Raw genomic sequence first — 21279 nt, 5'->3', positions numbered from 1 at the left:
AAAGGGTCACACCCTGCAACAGTAGAGTCACCAAGCTCTACTAGCAGTGTATACAGACACTATTACAGGACAATGACATAGAGAATGCCTGTATGTGATGAATGCTCAGCCAGTTCCTCATTTTTATGCAGTCCAAGACCCCAGCCCATGGAGCAGTGCTGCCCACAGAGGGCAGGTCTTCCAACCTCAGTTGACCTAATAAAGACTGCACCTCACAGGATTGCTCAGAGGTCTGTTGCTAGGTGATTCAGATCCTGTTGAGGGGATAATATTGACTGTCATGCAGTAATAGGTACAGAATGCTGTGTTGGTTAGGATAAATTTAATTTACATTTACAATTTTCTTTTGACCAGTCTCTCAGTTTAGATAGATCACTGATAGCTGTTATAATTGATTGGTTTGGTCTTAGTATGGAATTTATAATGTCACATCTGTTGGGTGATTCTCTATGCTTTCCTCATGGTTGATAATTTGCTGAAAGACATGCCCCAAATCTATAAAATCTAAAATCCCTAAAGTCTAAAATCCTGAAAGATTAAAGTAAAATATAACAAAAATACAATGCTATAAAAAGTAACTAGAAATTTCTTTAAAAGACATTATTCATGATAATTTTAAAGGAGGCTATTTATTTAAGAAACATAACAATGAGAAATTGACTTTTAGGACATGAAAGGCCAGGATTCAAAAGATACAAAACTTCCTACAATTGTGTTTAGTTTTAGCTGAACTTATGGCTAGAGTTACTCCAAAATCAACCATGGGGAGTCTCTCATGAAAGAATGGTCTAAACATTAGGGTCGATGCCCCTATAATGTATAAGAAATACTTACAGACTGTTGCAGTACATCCTAATGATGATGCAAGAGAAAGCAATTTCTTACCTAGATATAATGATAATCTTAATTGTCAAATCAATTGGATTAAGAAGTAGGAGACTAGCAGAGTACACTCTGGGTAGGTATGTGGAATATCTCTAGAGACAATTTGATCATCATGGATTTATTCTAATGAATGAACTGCTCACTTGATTCATAATATGACAACATTATTGGAAAATGGTGGAAGGTAGGGGGCATGCCCAGGGAGCGTATGCCTTCCCTCAATCTCCTTAGCCTTCTCTTGACCCATCTCCCTTCTCTCTTTCCTGTTTGCCATGTTGTTGAGAGGACCAAGCAGGTGCCATAAGAGGCTGCTCAGTCTTCTCTCGGAGATCAGGCCTCAATTTCAGCTTCCTGAGACTGAACAAGCAGTTTCTAAAGGTCCAAGAACAAAGGGCAATTAATCACTGGTGCCCCTGACAACATGGACAAGGGAGAGAGGATGCACCAAGCCTGGGCCCCTGAGCCAGCCCCCAATCAGTACGTGCTAGGTCAGCCAGCCTCCACAGCAGCTCAAGGACAAAGCCTGGGACTTGTCCAGGCCTGCCCCCAAATGGAAAACTGTAGCCCTGACCAGCCCTCGACTAGCCCTGGCCAATTAGAATGTACTAATATGATTATCACTTGATTAAGCCAATCATATCTAAAATGACCTAACTGCCTTACAAACTCCCCTTCTGCTGTGCTTAAAAGGAGCTCACACATTCCTTTTGGGGTCTTCGCCATTCTACCTTTATGTGGGATGACAGACCCCAGCATGCTGGAATAAAAAATACTCTTGCTGATTACATACGTGAATGATGGTCTTTTGTGGGACTTCTCCAGGACCCTATCAATGTGAGCTGCTCTGTTCCACCACAGCACCACAGTTCTACATGTCATTCCACACTATGAAGTGGCAACAGTGAAACTGAGAACCAGAATAAATCACTCTTTCCTGGCTTCTGACACATCAATGAGAAAAGTAACCACACACCAGGTTTGAGGGGCCACGGGTAGTTCTTGCAATGTTTTAGCCAATAGCCTAAGTTCATCAGTGACTACAAATGATCAAGGCTCTGGATTTGGTTCACACCTGCAGTGAAAAATATGCAACTGGCTAAGTATCAAAGCTGTGAAAGCAGTCTTTGTTTCTATGTAAGGACACAGAAGGAAAGAGCAAAGTGAAGAGAGTCTACCTAGTGCTCAGCTAATTGCTAGTAATTGCCTCGCTGAATGAAGTGGGAACAGAAGCAGAGCCCAGCAGCTGCCTAAGGTGAAGAGACAGAGCAAGCCCAGAGAGGTCAAATCATCTGGAGTTTCCAGGGCCAGATTTCAGAGAAGGTGGGAGGTTAGCAGGGTAAGTGCTCCAGACACCTTTAAATGGTGCTCCTGGCATCTCCATCTTACAACTCAGGAAGACATACCCCAGAGCCAGGACAGCAGCAACACTGGCATAGAAGGCATGAGTTTCAGTTCCCCAGACAGGTTGAATCATAACCACAGTCAAAAGAAAATGACTAACAAGGACTTTATGTGAGTAGTGTGTCCAATTTAGTAGGCCTAGACCTGGATTTTCAACCTAAATATTACTGAGAAAATCTGTATAGAACATTCTCCTGTGTCTTCATTGCATATCAAGGTTTCTCAACTTTGATGTTGACAGTTCAGTTTTGCAGTACAGGACACTATGCTGGGCACTGTGGGATATTCAACAACATCTGTGGCTTCTACCAATCAGGTGGAAGTAATATCTGTCTTAGTTGTGAAAATTCCCTCCAGACATTGCCAAGTGACCAATGGAGCAAAATTGCCCCAAACTGAGAACTAAAGCTTTAGAATAAATTCTACTATCATCCCACCTATCAAAAAACCTATAAAGTAATAGCTGAGTGTGATGACATATGCCTATGATCCCAGAATTTAGGGAGTACAATCAGAAGGGTTGTGAGGAGTTTGAGGCCATCCTGGGCTGTAGAGAATATTTGAGGCTAATCTGAGCCATATTTGAGAACTTGTCTTAAAAAAATCAAAACGTGGGACTATGATTCAGTGGACGAGTACTACCCTGGAATATGCAAGGCCCTGGGTTCCATCCCTAGCACTGAAAAAAGAGTAAGAAAAGATCACAAAGGATAAATTGTTTCCAGAATACCTAAGTGTGCCTCAGAATAAAACATAATCTTGGAATGCAAGATTATCAAGTTCCCAATAAAGTGAACACCACAATGTCTGCAATTCAATTAAAAATCACCACGTGTCATAAACAGTCTCCAAGTGGCTTTGTCACTTGTGCCTTCTGGTATTGAGATTCTTTTCTGGTTACTTCTCTTTGGTGTGAGTGGGTTACACAACTTGTTTCACTCAATGGAATGCGGCAAGAGTGATGAACTCTTGTGCCTGTAATTACACTGAGCCCCATAAAGGAGGCTGCTGCACTTTGAGTTTTTCAGTTGCTCTGGCCAACATCAAGTCCTGTGACTTTAAGGGGCTGAATTCTCTTCACAGCCATAAGAGCTACGAAATGAATCTCTCCCCTCTGTAACCTCAGACAGGAGAACAGCCTTGGCGGAAACCAAGGCAAGGAGAGCACAAGATGATACATGTGTGTCATTTGTTAATTTCCAGTGATCTTAGATGGCAATGGATAACTAGGACTCATCATGAGAAAATGGGTAAGTTAGAAACCACGAGATAAAGACATGATGCTTTATTACAAGCCTAATAAAGTATAATGAATAAAGAGCAACTTGCCATATAGGCACACTAACAGCAGCAGCATCAAATAAAGTGAGGGAGGAAGTTTCAAAGTGCCATGATCCAGTATAACGTAATTATTATCCAGTATAACATAATTATTATCCGGTATAACATAATTATTATCTGGTATAACACAATTATTACTCAGTATAACACAATTATTATTCAGTGTAACATAATTATTATTCAGTGTAATGTAATTGCAGTCCTAAGGGTTCATCACTGTTGCCACATTCCATCTGTTGAAACAAGTTGTATGGATTACAACTGCACAGAATATGAATGACTATCATATGCAAGAGAATCAATCACTATTGCACAATTTTGTTTAAATTCCAAAAGTGAGCTAACAGCATGGGCTTTAACACTTTAAAATATCAATAGCCTTTGGGAATAGAGACAGCACAATGATTTGAAAGGGACAAGAGCACAAACTGGATTTTATTAGTTGTTTTTTTTTTAATGAAGGTATAAAGTTGGGTGGATATGAAAGAGGGTGTGGATCTGGAAGATGGGGGAGGGGTAAATATAACCAAAGTACAATGCATGAAATTCTCAAATAATATTTTTTTTAATTTTTATATTGTTAAAGATAGGGTCTCCCTGTGTAGTCTTGACTGCCCTGGAACTTTTTATGTATACCAGGATGGCCTCCAACTCAGTGACCCACCTGTCTCTGTATCTCAAGTGTTGAGATTAAAGGTGTGCACCACCCACGCCTAGCAATGACAGTTTTTTAATTAAATGAAACAAAATGAATAGTATCTTTAACTTAACTAACTTAAACTGGGCAGTTTAAATTTCTAAGACATGAAGAATAAACTGGCTGTTTCAACTAATAGTTAAAACAGATTTTAAAAAGGTTACTCACCAGCTAGGGAAGAATTAGAAAGGTTTTATAGTGAGAAGAAGATTAAAGAATGATTCAAAGTGAGCCATTTTCAATGAGGGGCAAGGGACTGATATGAAATAACATGAGGGAGATTCAGTAGTTGGCAAAACCAGAGAGAGTCTGCTGGCATAGCCAGATGGTTAAAAATTAACAAAAGCTTGAACAACTAGAAGATAGCATTACCACAAATGGAAAAGACAGAGGAACCATGAGGGGACAGGGAGAAACAGGGTTTACATTAATTCCCACCTGCAACACTTGAGGGACAAAGAAAATAGAAAATAACCAAGACTGGTGTGCTCATTATGCTCTATGCACTAATATGCAGAGTCTCTAATCACTTTCATGGTAGAATATTCTTGTCTCCATTTTAAAGATGAAACACACACACACACACACACACGAGAGAGAGAGAGAGAGAGAGAGAGAGAGAGAGAGAGAGAGAGAGAGAGAGACTTTTCCAAAAATTACAACAGCAGGAAATGGTTAGAATACATGTTATGTAGTATGCCACACTGCTAAATCTGAGGTTTCAAGCATGGATAATTTGGAGCATCATAACTTCACTCCCTTAGCCAGGGAAGAAGGGAATGATTGTGTTCCCTATTGAAATCTGTCTTTATTAAACCCAAGTATCATAGTTCATTCAGGAATCAATGGACTTACTCAACCTGGACATCATCTGACAAGCAGCTCCAAATGCCTTAACAACAACTTGATGAGTGAGAAAATCCTTGAAAGATAAATTTCAAAACCTTGAATTCAATAATTTAGATATTCGTTTCTACTTCACAAATATAACTCCATGCATCAGTCTCTGTCTGCACACATAGTAACCCAACTTAGCGCAGTCTTCCCTGCCTTTTCTCTGGGCTATCAGAAATACCTTAAAATTACCTTCTTATCTTTAATCTTGCCTTAACAGTCAAGCTTTATCAGCAGATAATGACCCATGAACCAATCCATCTCATATGTCATTTCTGTATATCCCAAGACCTAAGAATAGTTTTTGCATTTTTAAGTGATTAAAAAGAAATAGAAAAAAGTGTGTGGCAGCAGCTTTCTCCCCCATCCCTCATCAACCATCCCCCCTGGGCACCAGTGATCACCAGAGCCACATACACCCTCCTGTACCAATTGGAAGAACAGCTACCCAGAGCTCCACCTGTACAAATTGAAGAAAGAAATTGGTAGAGGGCAGTGTAAGAACACATTCAACAAAACAAAGAGCAAAATGGCACCACCAGAACCCAGTGGTCCTATAACAGCAAGACCTGAAAATCCCAACGCAGATGATCCAGAAGAAAACAATCTTAAAAATAACTTTATGAAGATGATAGAGGCCCTTAAAGAGGAAATGAAAAATTCTCTTAAAGAAAAGGAGGAAAAGTCAAACAAAAAAAAATGGAAGAAACAAATAAATCCCCTAAAGAAAGCCAAGAAACCCAATTAAAAAAAAACCAAACAGGTGAAGGAAACAGCTCAAGACTTGAAAATTGAAATAGAGGCAATAAAGAAAACACAAACCAAGGGAATTCAGGAAAAGGGAAAATCTGAGTAAATGAACAGGAAATACAGATGCAAGTATAAGTAACAGAATACAAGAGATGGAAGAGAGAATCTCAGGCATTGAGATACTATAGAGGACATGGGACACATGAAAATACCAAACCAAAGAATAATAGGGATAGAAGAAGGAGAAGAATTCTAGCTAAAAAAAACATAGAAAATATATTCAATAAGATCATAGAAGAAAACTTTCCCAACCTAAAGAAAGACATGCCTATGAAGTTACAAGAAGCTTACAGAATACCAAATAGACTGACCAAAAAAAAATTACCTTGCCACATAATAATCAAAACACTAAACATATAGGACAAAGAAACAATATTAAGAGCAGAAAAGAAAAAAGGCCAAGCAACATATAAAGGCAGACCTATCAGAATAATACCCAACTTCTCAATGGAAACTTGGAAAGCAAGAAGATCCTGGACAGATGTTCTGCAGACACTAAGAGACCACGGATGCTAGCCCAGACTACTATACCCAACAAAGCTTTCAATCACCATAGATGGAGGAAAACAAGATATTCTATGACAAAACCAGATTTAAACATTACATATCCACAAACCCAGCCCTACAGACAGTACTAGAACGAAAAATCCAGCCCAAGGAAGTTAGCTGCAACCACCAAAACATAGGCTATAGATAATCTCATGCCAGCAAATCTCAAAGAAGGAAACACACACACACACACACACAGAGAGAGAGAGAGAGAGAGAGAGAGAGAGAGAGAGAGAGAGAGAGAACCACCACCACCACTACCAAAACCAAAAATAACAAGAATTAACAATCACTGGTCATTAACATCTCTTAATATCAACAGACTCAATTCACCTATAAAAAGACACAGGCTCACAGAATGGGTACAAAAACAGGATCCATCCTTCTGCTGCATACAAGAAACACACCACAACTTCAAAGACAGATATTAACTCAGAGTAAAGTGTTAGAAAAGAACTTTCCATTCAAATGGACCTAAGAAACAGGCTGGTGTAGCCATCCTAATATCTAAGAAAATAGACTTCAAACTAAAATTAATCAAAAGAGATGGAGAAGGGCATTTCATATTCATCACAGGAAAATTTTATCAAGATGAAGTCTCAATTCTGAACATTTATGCCCCAAATACAAGGGCATCTACATTTGTAAAAGAAACAATACTAAAGCTTAAATCACACATCAAACCTCACACATTGATAACTTCAACACCCTACTCTCACCACTAGGTCTGCCAGACAGAAACTTAACAGAGAAATAATATAAGTTATGACTCAAATGGACCTAATAGACATCTATCGAACATTTCACCCAAACACAAAAGAACATACCCTTTTCTCAGCACTTCATAGAACCTTCTCCAAAATTGACCACACACTTGGTAACAAAGCAAATCTCAACAGAAACAAAAAACTGGAATAACCCCTGCATCATATCAGACCACTATGCCTTAAGGTTAGAATTCAACAAAAACACAAATTGCAGAAAGCCTAAAAACTCATGGAAATTGAACAATGCTCAACTGAATCATCACTGGGCCAAGGAAGAAAGAAAGAAAGAAATTAAAGACTTTCTAGAATTCAATAAAAATTAATGCACAACATACCCAAACTTATGGGACACCATGAAAGCAGTGCTAAGAGGAAAGTCCATAGCACTAAGTGCCCACATAAAGAAGGTGGAGACATCTCACACTAGTGACCCAACACATCTGAAAGCTCTACAACCAAAAGAAGCAATTTCATGGCTGAAATCAATAAAATAGAAACAAAGAACAATACAAAGAATCAATGAAACAAAGAGTTGGTTCTTCAAGAAAATCAACAAGATAGACAAACCCTTATCCAAATTAACCAAAAAGCAGCGAGAGAATATCCAAATAACAAAATCAGAAATGAAAAGGGGGACATAATAACAGATACTGAAGAAAGCCAGAGAACCATTAGGTCATACTTCAAAAACCTATACTCCACTTTGCTCAGCCTGGAAGGAGGGGACTGGACCTGCCTGTACTGGATCTACCAGGTTTAAATGAATCCCCAAGGGAGTCTTGGCCTTGGAGGAGATGGGAATGGAGGGGAGGGGCTGTGGGGGAGGGGGGCAGACACGGGAGGGGGAGGACAGGGGAACCCATGGCTGATGTGTAAAATTAAAACACAAATATAATAAATAAATAAATAAATAAATAAATAAATAAATAAATAAACCCATACTCCACAAAATTGGAAAATCTAAAAGAAATGGACAGTTTCCTGGATAGCGCCACATACCAAAACTAAATCAAGATCTGATAAACAATTTAAATAGATTTATAATCCCTAAGGAAATAGAAGCAGTCATCAAAAAGTCTATAAACCAAATGGGAGAAAAAGCCCAAGAACAGAGGGTTTCAGCACAGAATTCTATCAGAATTTCAAAGAGCTAATACCAATACTCCTGAATTTGTTCTGAATAGAAACTGAAGGAACATTGCCGAACTCTTTTTATGGGACTACAGTTACCCTGATACCCAAAACACACAAAGACACAACTAGGAAAGAGAATTACAGACCAATCTTCCTCATGAACATTGATGCAAAAATACTCAATAAAATACTAGCAAACCAAATCCAAGAACGCATCAAAAATATCATCCACCATGATCAAGCAGGAATTACCCCAGAGATGCAGGGATGGTTCAACATATGAAAATCTGTCAATGTAATCCACCATATAAACAAACTGAAAGTAAAAAAACTACATGATCGTCTCATTAGATGCTGAAAAAGCCTTTGACAAAATCCAACTCCCCTTCATAATAAAGGTCTTGGAGAGATTAGGCATACAAGAAACATACCTAAACATAATAAAGGCAATATACAGCAAGCCAACAGCCAACATTAAACTCAAAGCCATTCCACTAAAATCAGGACAAGAATGTCCACTCTCTCCATATCTATTCAATATAGTACTCAAAGTTCTAGCTAGAGCAATAAGGCAACAAAAGAGATCAAGGGAATATATAACTTGGAAAGAAAGAAGTCAAACTTTCGCTATTTGCAGATGATATGATAGTATACATAAGTTACCCCAAAAATTCTGCCAGGGAACTTCTAAAGTTAATAAACAACTTCAGTAATGCGGCAGGATATAAGATTAACTCAAAACAACAACAACAACAACAACAAACAACAACAACAAAACCAGTAGCCTTCCTATATACAAATGATAAATGGGCTGAGAAAGAAATCAGAGAAACAACACCCTTTACAATAGCCACAAATAATATGAAATACCTTGAGAGAACACTAACTCAACAAGTGAAGGACTTTTTTTGATAAGAACTTTAAATCTCTAAAGAAAGAAATTGAAGAAGATATCAGAAAATGGAAGGATCTCCCATGCTCATGGATAGGTAGGATTGACATAGTAAAAATAGCAATCTTACCAAAAGCAATCTACAGATGCAGTGCAATCCCCATCAAAATCCCAATGCAATGCTTCACAGACCTCAAAAGAATAATACTCAACTTCATATGGAAAAAAAAAAACAGGATAGCCAAAACAATCCTATATAATAAAGGAACTTCCAGAGGAATCACCATACCAGACTTCAAGCTCTACTGTAGAGCTATAGTAATAAAAAACAGCCTGGTATTGGCATAAAAACAGACATGTGTATCAATGGAATCAAATTGAAGACCCTGATATTAATCCTCACACCTAGGAACACCTGATTTCTGACAAAGTAGCCAAAATTATACAATGGAAAAAAGAAAGCATCTTCAACAAATGATGCTGGCATAACTGGATGTTGACACGTAGAACAATGCAAAAAGATCTATATCTATATCTATCACCATGCACAAAACTGAGTCCAAATAGATCAAAGACTTCAACCTAAATCTAGTCACAATGAACCTGGTAGAAGAGAAAGTAGGTAGTAGCCTTCAATGCATTGGCACAGGAGACCACTTCTTAAATATAAGACCAGTAGTACAGACACTGACAGCAATAATTAATAAATGGGACAGACCTTCTGAAACCGAGAAGCTTCTGTAAGGCAAAGGACGCTGTCAATAAGACAAAATGGCAGCCTATAGAATGGGAAAAGATCTTTACCAACCCTATATCTGACAAAGAGATGATCTATAAAATATATAAAGAACTCAAGAAACTAGACATCAAAATAATGAACAATCCAATTTAAAAAATGAGGTGCAGATCTAAACAGAGAATTCTCAACAGAAGACTCTCAAATGGCTGAAAGACATTTAAGGAACTGTTCAATATCCTTAGCCATTAGGGAAATACAAATCAAAATGACTCTGAGATACCATCTTATGCCTATCAGATAAAAAACACTGATGACAGCTTATGTTGGAGAGGATATGGAGAAAGGAGAACATTCCTCCACTGCTGGTGGGAGTGCAATCTTGTACAGCCACTTTGGAAATCAGTATGGTGGTATCTCAGAAAACTGGGAATCAACCTACCTCAAGACCCAACAATATCACTCTTGGGCATATACCGAAAAGATGCTCAACCACACCACAAGGACATTTGTTCAACTATGTTCATAGCAGCACTATTCATAATAGCCATAACCTGGAAACAACCTAGATGCCCCTCAACTGAAGAATGGATAAAAAAATGTGGTACATATAAACAATGGAGTTTTGCTCAGCAGTAAAAGACAATGTCATCATGAACTTTGTAGGCAGATGGATGGTACTAGAAAAAAATCATCCTGAGTGAGGTAACCCAGACCCAGAAGGACAAACATGGTATGTACTCACTCATAAGTGAATATTAGATGCAAAGCAAAGGATAAGCAGGCTACAATGCACAACCCCTGAGAAGCTAAGTAAAGAGGAGGACCCTAAGAGTGACACATATGGATCACTCCAGGAAGGGGGAAGGGTTAAGATCTCCTAGGTAAACTGGGAGTGGGGAGTAGAGGAGAGGGGGGGAATTCGAGATGGCCTGTTGGGGGAGGGATGGAGAGAGAAAGAGAGAGCAATGAAAGAGATATCTTGATAGAGTGAGCCATTATGGGGTTAGGGACAAATCTGGTGGAGAGGGTGCTTGAACTAGCCTTCCCCTGTACTCAAATTGGTGACTTCCCTAATTGTCTTCATAGAACCTACATCCAGAAACTGATGGAAGCAGGTGCAGAGACCCACAGCCAAGCACTTGACTGAGCTCCTAGAGTTCATTTGAAGAGAAGGAAGAGGGAATATAGGAGCAAAGAGCATTAAGATCATGATAGGAAAAACCACAGAGACAGCTAACCCAAGCTAGTGGGAGCTCCAGACTCTGGACTGACAGCTGGGGAGCCTGCATGGGACTGCACTAGGCCCCCTGAATGAGGGTGACAGTTGTGTGGCTTGATCTGTTTGTGGGTCCCCTGGCAATAGAACCAGGACTCATCTTGGGTACATGAGCTGGCTTTTAAGAGCCCATTCCCTATGGTATGATGCCTTACTCAGCCTTAATGCAGGGGGGAAGGGGCTTGGTCTAGCCCTAACTTGGTAAGTCAGCCTGTGTTTGCTGTGGATATCGCTCTGTGTAAATAAAGTTCTGATTGGCCAGTGGTCAGGCAGGAAGTATAGGTGGGACAAGAGAGAAGAGAATTCTGGGATGTAGAAGGCTGGGGAGAGACACCACCAGCCGCCACCATGAGAAACAACATGTAAAGACACTGGTAAGCCACACGCCATGTGGCAAAGTACAGATTAACAGAAATGGGTTAATTTAAGATAGAAAAGGTAGATAACAAGCAGCCTGCCATGGCCATACAGTTTATAAACAATATAAGTTTCTGTGTGCTTTCTTGGTTGGGTCTGAGCAACTGTGGGACTGGCGAGTAAGAGAAATTTGTCCTGACTGTGGGCCAGGCAGGAAAACTCTAGCTATAAATGGCGTCCAACGTGTTGGCAAGAGTTTCCACCTAAAACCTGAGAAAAAAGATTCTAAAACAGAGCTAAAAACAGCTTCCTAGTTGTCTCCCTCAAGTTAGCGGCAGCCTGCCGGTTTGAGCTACTCTGGCGGGTTCCTGATGTGTGCGTCTGTACTGCGGAGGGAATGAGGAATCTTCAAGCAGCACTTTACTCTGCTGCGTGGTGGATTTAGCCTTTGGTAGTTTAAAAAAAAAAAAGGGTTTCTGGGCTATGCACTGCTCTGATAGAACTGCTTCTGATAGTTGATGGTACACATGGCTCCAGACCCAGAGCTGGCGGTAAACTGTACCACCGCCATGTTGGAAAGCTGAGGTGGGCGGAGCCAGCAGCCACAGCCGCGCTTCAGTCTTACAAAGATGGATATTACACAGAGAATCTGGTTTATATTGTCTTTGGGATTTTTAACTACAAAAAAAGATTTGATCATAGAAGCTGTTGAGTTAAACAAATATGTAAATTTTAAAGACACCTTGACTTCAAAATTTGGATATAAGGATATGTTGCTTTGGAAAAGAGTCTCTGCTTTTGTTTCCACAGAAAGCCAGAGGCTGTGGATTTGTTCCAGATTAAGATACATCAGGTTTGATCAGCCAAGACCACCTGAAAGGTCTCCAATGACACCATGGCCCAGATGATCCAACATCCAGAATGGTTTCAAGGCAACTGGCTCAGAGGTTCACCCTAATGGACTACTCCATAATCCTAAAATTTTCTTTATGTCCCCATAAGATACAGCGCCCCCCTCCAGCAGGAAGTAGTAAGAGAAACTACGCCCACATTCCCAAAATTATCAAGCTGGCTTTGGAGATGGAATTGGCTCACTCCTTCTCTAAACCCAGACATATTGCTAAAATAAAAGGTTAAGAGATTCTTGTGTCCCAAATCAGAAGAGCCCTCTGGTGTAGGACAGAGAAAAACCAATATTTTTCTTTAAAGCAGTTTGATTATAAATGAGATCTCTTTCTAAAGAAGAAAAGGGGATATGATACAGATATAATAGGATGAAAGGGTAGATTAAGGAACTTACTTCTAAAGAGCAACAACTTGTTTAAAATGTTTTACATTGGTATAGACTTTAGTCTATTGATACAAACTTAAAGTTAATTTTGTTATACTGTGTGTATATTTCTAATCGTGTTTGAGGTATTATGTTTGTATAGCTCATTTAAAATTGTAATGGATAATTAAAAATAGATTAATAATTAATCATCTGTGATAATCACACTCATAGCCATGTTAGTTAAGTCTTCTGGGTATACATAGAGATATTTCAGATAGATAGGTAATCTTCAAATACTTCAAAGACCTTCAGAATATGGCATTTAAAATATTTTTAAAATTTAGACTTTCTGGACAGTGAGACATGTCTGCTCCTGGCAGCACTGATTTACTTCAGAGAGGAGGATGGGCATTGAAGACACTTCATATGGAGTTTATCTTCACCTTGGCAAAAATAGCCATTTGGGCAAGAAATTGTTCTTGCCTGGACTGCTCGATCAACTGGACATGCAGGACCCATAGAAAGGTGACCACTGAACTTTGCTTGACAAAATGGTCCTCAGGCTCCTGCTTCACAGAGGAAACTGACAGACATTCTACGGGACACTGAGAGAAGTGACCGAGAGACTCTAGCCCTGTGGACTGAAGACAAATGCCCCAACTTTACAAAGGAACATTAGGTGACTGTTCAGGCTGCCAGCTGTCTCTGTCTACCCTGCAAGACTCCCGAAAGTTGCTTGCATCCTTCTCCTGGTTCTCAGGTAATATTATATCCTTCTGAGGTCTTTGATGTGGTTGAAGACTAGATAGTTATAATTTCCTCAGTTATGATACAAGATAAGTTAGATATAAAACCTTAGACTCATAAATATAAGATAGATAGGATATCTTCTTTAATATTGTAACTGTAATTCTTGCTTGATAATTGTTTTGTTATATGTAATTGTACTATGTAGAAGTTAAAACCTTCCTTAAAAAAAAAAGAAAAGGGGAAGTGCTGTGGATATCGCTCTGTGTAAATAAAGTTCTGATTGGCCAGTGGTCAGGCAGGAAGTATAGGTGGGACAAGAGAGAAGAGAATTCTGGGATGTAGAAGGCTGGGGAGAGACACCACCAGCCGCCACCATGAGAAACAACATGTAAAGACACTGGTAAGCCACAAGCCATGTGGCAAAGTACAGATTAACAGAAATGGGTTAATTTAAGATAGAAAAGGTAGATAACAAGCAGCCTGCCACGGCCATACAGTTTATAAACAATATAAGTTTCTGTGTGCTTTCTTGGTTGGGTCTGAGCAACTGTGGGACTGGCGAGTAAGAGAGATTTGTCCTGACTGTGGGCCAGGCAGGAAAACTCTAGCTACATGTGTTGAATATCCAAGGGAGGCCTTACCCACTTTGAGGAGTGAATGGGTGTGGGATTGGGGGAGGTGGGGGGAGAAGGAGAAGTAGAGGGAGGGAGAGAAGTGGTTGGTATGTAAAATAAAAAAAAATTAAATAAAGAAATAATATGTAATGGTGATGTGTCCAAACCCTAGAGTACTTACTATCCTCTGCTTCCCTTCAAGTCAACTAGTCCTCCACACCTCTCTCCACAGTTGCTCCTTCTAGAGGCAACAGTGATAGGCACACTACTAGCCAGTTTCAAACCCCTTTCTCTGCTAGTGTCTACCTATTGGCCCATATTATTCTCCACTGCTCAGAACAGGCAAAACCATCTCTGTACTTCAAGAATAACATTTTTTTTCTGGCTATTGTGAGTACAGCAGCAATGAACATGATGAGCAAGTATCTCTGTAGTTGGATATAGAGTCCTTTGGATGATATAGTGAGCTCTTATGGCAGATCCAAATTTTGAGGAACCGCCACACTGATTTCCATAGTGGCTGCGCCAGTTTGCATTCATTCCCACCAGTAATGAAAAGTGTTCTCCTTTCCCCACAACCATGGCAGAATTTGTTCTCATTGTTTTGTTGTGTGTGTGTGTGTGTGTGTGTGTGTGTGTGTGTGTGTGTGTGTGTGCTTACTTTTTTAAAATCTTAGCCACTCTAACTGGCTAAGATGAATTCTCAAAGCAGTTCTAACTGAATTTCCCTCATAGTTAAGGACATTGAACACTTAAAAAAAACCATTTTTCAATCATTTATATGTCTTCTTTTGGGAATTGTTTAGTTCCCTGCTCTGTTTTCTTTTTTAAACCAGGCTGTTTTCTTGATGCTTATTTTTTCTGAGTTCTTCACATAGTCTGGACACTAACCCTCTCTCCAATGTCTGGCTGATGAACGCCCACTCAGATGATTGTCACATCACATGCTAACACATCAGAACGACACTTTGAACAATGTATAAGCAGAGTCTCTCTTGTCTTTTTAAATGTGGGATGATTATAGACTGTTCTAGATACTTTAAAAATAATATCTCATTTAACTACCCCAATAACTCTAAAGGAGCTATTACACTCTTCAATTTACATCTAGAGAAACAGAGGATGATCACAGAGTTAGTCACTGATAAAGCCAGGCTTTAAACATAAAGGCCATCAGAGTCCTTGGAACAAAGGGTATAATTAGCAAATAAGCATTAAACAAATTAATGGACAGATAAGTGCTTTAACATCTTTCTGACTTTGTAGTGACAATTGTTGATAACATAGTCTTGACTTCACACTGAAAATCATCTCAGAGAAGATCGCAGGATGTAGCTAGCAATTAAAGTATATTTTAAGTCATCTAATTCAAGATCTTTTCTGATTATTTCTTTGTTGCTCATTCGATTCATAGACAATTTGGGGGCATTAATATTTGACTTCTTTCCATAATATTCTCTCACATTTAGTCAAATCAAGAATTTATTTTTAAAAAACTCAGAAAATTGATCAGTGGCATCATGTACACTCCAGCCAGCCCATATTTGCATGCTGTTTCCACAGGATATTCATTAGCAGTGACAGGTTTGCATAAATCACCCAGCCCTCTGCACATGTCTGTTCTAATGGCCCACAATATTACACAAGGAAAATGAAATTACCTTTAATCTCTTTTCCTTTTCCAACATAATGGTCCCAACAATGACAAGTGCCATTTGAGTAAATGTAAATAAAATTGTCCAAGGAAACATAAATATGAAAGTCCACAAGAAACTGTCACGAATGAAAGCAGGGTATGGGAATCTCTTCGCATAAATGGTGGTGTTAGCAAACATGTCTTCAGCTGCTCTGCCACTATGATACACCATGATGGCCTTATCTAAAGAATGTTGCACAATAAGAAATCCTTCTCTGATGTATCCTAAACAAAACAAAAACAAAAAACCTCTAAGACTGTCAAGTTCAGGATACTAACATATGGCATGGAGATGACAGTAGCAATTCAGGAAAGACCAAACTTTTAACAATTTCACAAATACCTATTGTGATTTGAGACACATAATGAATACCATGAAATCTTACTGCTGTCCTCAAAATTAAAATATTGCATGAAAATAATACCATAACCTTATGTAGTGTCTTTATCAGCCAAAATAATAATTTAAAAATATTAAACAAACCTCTTGTTTCTATGTCTGTGTCCTTCCAAAAATCCTATGCTGAAATCTAATACTCAGTACATTTTTAAGAGGTAAGGCCTGTCTGAAGTGATTGAGTTGTAAGTATTCTACCCTTGTGCATGGAATGCTCTTAAAGAGGATGGAAGAGAGTGGCCTAGTCCCTTTTGCTCCTTCTCCTTCTACTGTGAGATGAAACAACAAGTTTCTTCTCCAAAGGATGGAACAAAAAGCTACCACTTGAGAAGCACACAGCAAGCCCTCACCAGAGATCTAGTTTGTTGGTGCTAGGAGCTTGGACTTCCTAGCTTCCAAAATTGGGAGAAACAACTTTCTATTATAAGCATCCTGGCATTTTACTATGCCACCCTGGAATTGACTAAGATAGTTCTACACACTGGGATATAACATCGGAAGGAAGCTCTAAGCAAGAAGTAAATCCCATTTACAATAACATCAAAGAGAGTAAAGTCAACACAAAGAAACATCCAAGGAGATGAAAAACTTACACACTCAGAGCTAAAAAACACTGGGAAGACAAAGGCAATGCATGTAAGTGAAAAGATGTCTTCTATGTTTGGGTTTGGAGAATGGATACTATCTAAAGGTCATGCCTAAAGAGACCTACAGACTCAGTAAATACCTATACAGAACCTCAAAGGACACAACAAATAACCAAAACAATCTACAGAAATAAGACAAAAGCTGGAGTCTTCACATGCATTGATTTTAAAACTTATTACAAAGATATTGTAACCAAAAAGTGTATATCATACACTACATGTAGAGACATAAAGACAATAACATATCCATAGTTAATAACACTGCAGTGCATACTTTAAAACATCATGGAAGGGAGACACCATGCTTGAAATTTCCTGTAAAATTAATCCCAGCACTTGGGAAGCTGAGGCAGGTGGATCTCTGTGACTTCAAGGCCAGTTTGGTCTACACAGCAAGTTCTAGGCCAGCCAGAAACTAAAACCCAAAACAAAACAAAAACCTCATGCAGCAAATTCTGCTCAACTCCTCTCACACACTACTATTCTCAGCCTCTCTAGGTAGCAGATGATGTTTGGATATGGTCTGCTGCCTCATGGGCTTCATCTACTGAAAACTGGGGCCCCAGTGTGGTCATGTGGAGGTGAGAGCCATGTAGGAGATGACTGGGTTATGACTGACATCAGAACAAGTTAATGCTGATTTCATAGAGTGGACAGGTCTGGTGGGTATCAATTAATGCCTGTAAGCCTCAATTATAAAAAGAGTAAGCCTGGCTCCTCACTGCTCTTTTGTGCCTTGGTCACATGCATGGTCCTTCAGCATTTAAACGGTCCTTTTCTGCTTCTACACTATGTTGCTGTGCAGCTAGGAGGAGAGGAAAGCAGGAAGGAATGCTGTGGCCATGCTGCATAAACAATCCAGCCACCAGAATAGTAATCCGGGTAAGCATGACTCGGACCCAGGTAGTCACAGAGACACAAAACAAATTAACATCAAGGTCCTCATAACTGGTATAATAGAACTTGGGTGCTGATAAGGAGCTTATGACTCTTCTCCCAATCTTCATCAGATTACAAATAAGGCCCAGAGTGTTTAACACATGCAATAGAATCTAAGTGAAAACAAACAAAAAAGCAGGCCAACTGACTCCTGCTTGGCCACTCACGAAAGCAATTTCAAATTTCACACCAATTTAAAATATTATCTTACTATATATCTATATATGTTCACTTGCATTTGTCTGTTTTTTCTTTCTTTCTGGTTTTAAAGGCTTTTGTTTTGTTTTTTGTTTTGAGCTGAGGATCAAACCCAGGGCCTTGTGCTTGCTAGGCAAGCACTCTACCACTGAGCTAAATCCCCAACCAAGGCTTTTATTTTTTTAAGTGGAAAAAATGAACTCTTTTCAAAAGTACCTTTTCAATCTGGAGGTGGTGGCACATACCTGCATCCTAACACATAGGCGGGTCAGGCAGGAAGATCATCCCACGTTTGAGGACATCCTATGTGACATTGTGAGCTTAAGGCCATTCTGGGCTATATAGTCAGACACTACCCCAAAAAGCCAAAAATGATGATAAATGGCCCGTTGAACTATTTTTATTAGACCATGTCTACATTTTTGGTGAAACTACTTTTATTATACTAATATCATGGCATTTTCTATTATGTTCTTCACAAAGAATATCTTTAGGATGCAGTATATTAATTTTAAAAGGGACTAGACTCATTTTAAACTTATACTTAGAAAAATATTTAAGTGTTTTTGATAAAATAAGACACTACATGATCTTTCAACTCAAATCTTTGTAGAGACCTACCAATATTTTCTATAGTTTTCATTCTATACACAGATCAATATTCATCAGAGTTTATGATTATTTCAATAGTCACATCAACTTGTCAAGCTGATATATTATTTTCGGGGGTGGGACAGGGTGGGTAGGACGATGTATGTGCATGTGTACACGAGTGCATGGCTCATGCGTGAGTTTTGCAGAAGTCAGCAGCTGACTTCAGCAGGAACCCTCCTCCACCCTTCTCTGCCTCACTTATTTGAGACAGGTCTCTCAGTCAACCTTCAGTCCTGGCTTAGGCTAGGCTGCTGACCAGCAAGCCTCAGTGACATGCTTTGTCTCCACATCTCCAGCACTGGGGTCATGGGTACACCCGTGCCAGCTTTACCATGGGCGATGGGAGCCTCATACTTGTGCACCAAAACAATAACTTTACCCACTGAGTCATCTCCCCAGTCCAGTATGATACATTCTGAACAAAGTTCTTGTTTAGATGATTTTTACACTTTCAACTTTTACTGACAATAGTAAAATCACACATAGTTTTTGTCTCCTGCTGAATAATTTCCATGAAAAACATTCTTGGTACTTGATATTTTAACACAAAGTTTTTACTGGTATTACATCTTTCTTCCTTCAAGGTAATTTGTATCACTAAAAAATAAATTAAATTTATCATTGTGACCTAATAAAAAGCTATTTATCAACATAAACATACAAGACATAAATATTATGGAACATATATATATATATATATATATATATATATATATATATATATATATATATATATATATACACATATATGTGTGTGTGTGTGTGTGTGTGTGTGTGTGTGTGTGTACATAGATATTGAGTCATAGAGGCAAAAGTTGTTAACTAAAACTATATAAATTCACAGTTACAAGAAAATTAATTCTGATGTATCAACTTTTATGTTTGTTAATAAAAAATAAAATTTAAACAATAATGAACTATAATGAAAAACAAATCAGCTTGCTCATGCAGAGGAAAAAAAGGAAGAAGCCCATGGCCTAATGACTGCCCATACACAGTAAAAATAATAATGTAAGTGCACTTAAGGATCTGCTAACCAGGGTCTCCCCCATCGTCTTCAGAAGCTCTTCGAGGTCCTAGAGAAGGCTCGGATGGGAACAGAACCGATGTGTTCCAGTCCTTTCCTTTCTGGTTCTCAGATGGCACTAAGGGATTATTGGGATTATAGAGATGACCAAAACGCAAATTATATTTTACCTAGAACAAGAATCAAATACAAACATGTTAAACCACAGAGCCTTGAAAAGGAAAGATTAGCAATGATAGGAAAGTTTTGTTTTTTGATTAAATGTGTTTGTCTGGGGAACAGAAGAACAACAGAATCATTATGACACAGAACAACTAATATGCCACACAAGCTATAACCACAGTCGAAACATAAAATAATCTAAATTTCATAGATCTTCTCTCTTTCATCTTCATGACATTTTGCTTTTGAGTTGCAAAGGTGCAATAAAGGTACAATAGTCATCACTGTAACTGTATTTTCTTAATCCCACCTTTGTTCTGCCTATTGAATGAGCATAAAAAAATATCTATTAGAGAGCCTTCGAAGATGGCTCTGTGGTTAAGAACACTTGTTGCTCTTGTATAGAACCTGAGTTAAGTTATCAGTACCCACAAGGCAGCTCACAACCATCCATAACTCTAATTTCAGGGGGTCTGATGCCCTATTCTGACTTTTTGGGGCAACAGGTACACAAGCTGTACATATATGTACATGCAGACAAACATTCATACACATAAAAGGGATTAAATAAATATAAAAATATTTTTCAAAATCTACTAGAGGAGTTGGGGGGATGATCCAGTCAGTAAAGTACTTGTTTCACAAGCATGATTAATTGCGTTCATATCTCCAGAATCTATATAAAAAGCTAGGCATGGTGGCATGTGCCTGTGATCAAAGCACTGAGGACATTGAGACAAGCGGATCCCTAAGGCTTGCAAGCCAGACAGTCTAGCTGAATTAGCAAGTTCTGGGTTCAGTGAGAGGCCCTGTCTCAAAAATTGAGGTATAAAAGCAACTGAGGAAGATATCCAATGTCAGCTCCTCAAGTCCATATGCATGCACACATGCATGTACTTGCACACACGAGCACACACATATAAACAGTTACATGCTACATACACACACACATACACTCACTCACACTCACACAAATCTACTAGAATGTCATCAGCAAGATGGTAGAAATGAAGCAGAGAATATGAACAGATAAAAAACAAGACCCAAATTATGTTGCCTCTAAGAGTCACCTCACTTTTAAGAACATACAGAAATAGAAGTAAAGGGATGAGAAAAAGACACTGTAGGTACATGTATCCCAGAAAAGATCATAATTAGATTTAGACATACCTTAAGTCAA

General features: G+C 38.8%; 1 protein-coding gene across 1 annotated transcript in view; it reads right to left on the bottom strand.

The window, feature by feature from the left end:
• Positions 1-21279, bottom strand: part of LOC118576607 (ATP-binding cassette sub-family A member 3-like) — a 97317-nt gene that overhangs the window by 70418 nt on the left and 5620 nt on the right. The window contains exons 4-5 of the mRNA XM_036176812.1: positions 19948-20107; positions 16041-16300 (exon numbers count right to left, since the gene is read on the bottom strand). Of these exons, the coding sequence (XP_036032705.1) occupies positions 16041-16300; positions 19948-20107 (420 nt within the window). The remainder of the gene's footprint in view (positions 1-16040; positions 16301-19947; positions 20108-21279) is intronic.

Source organism: Onychomys torridus, chromosome 1 (genome assembly GCF_903995425.1).
Source record: "Onychomys torridus chromosome 1, mOncTor1.1, whole genome shotgun sequence".
In the NCBI taxonomy this organism is placed as follows: domain Eukaryota; kingdom Metazoa; phylum Chordata; class Mammalia; order Rodentia; family Cricetidae; genus Onychomys; species Onychomys torridus.
Note: the sequence above shows the minus strand (reverse complement) of the source record. Positions and strands in the feature narration are given on the sequence as shown.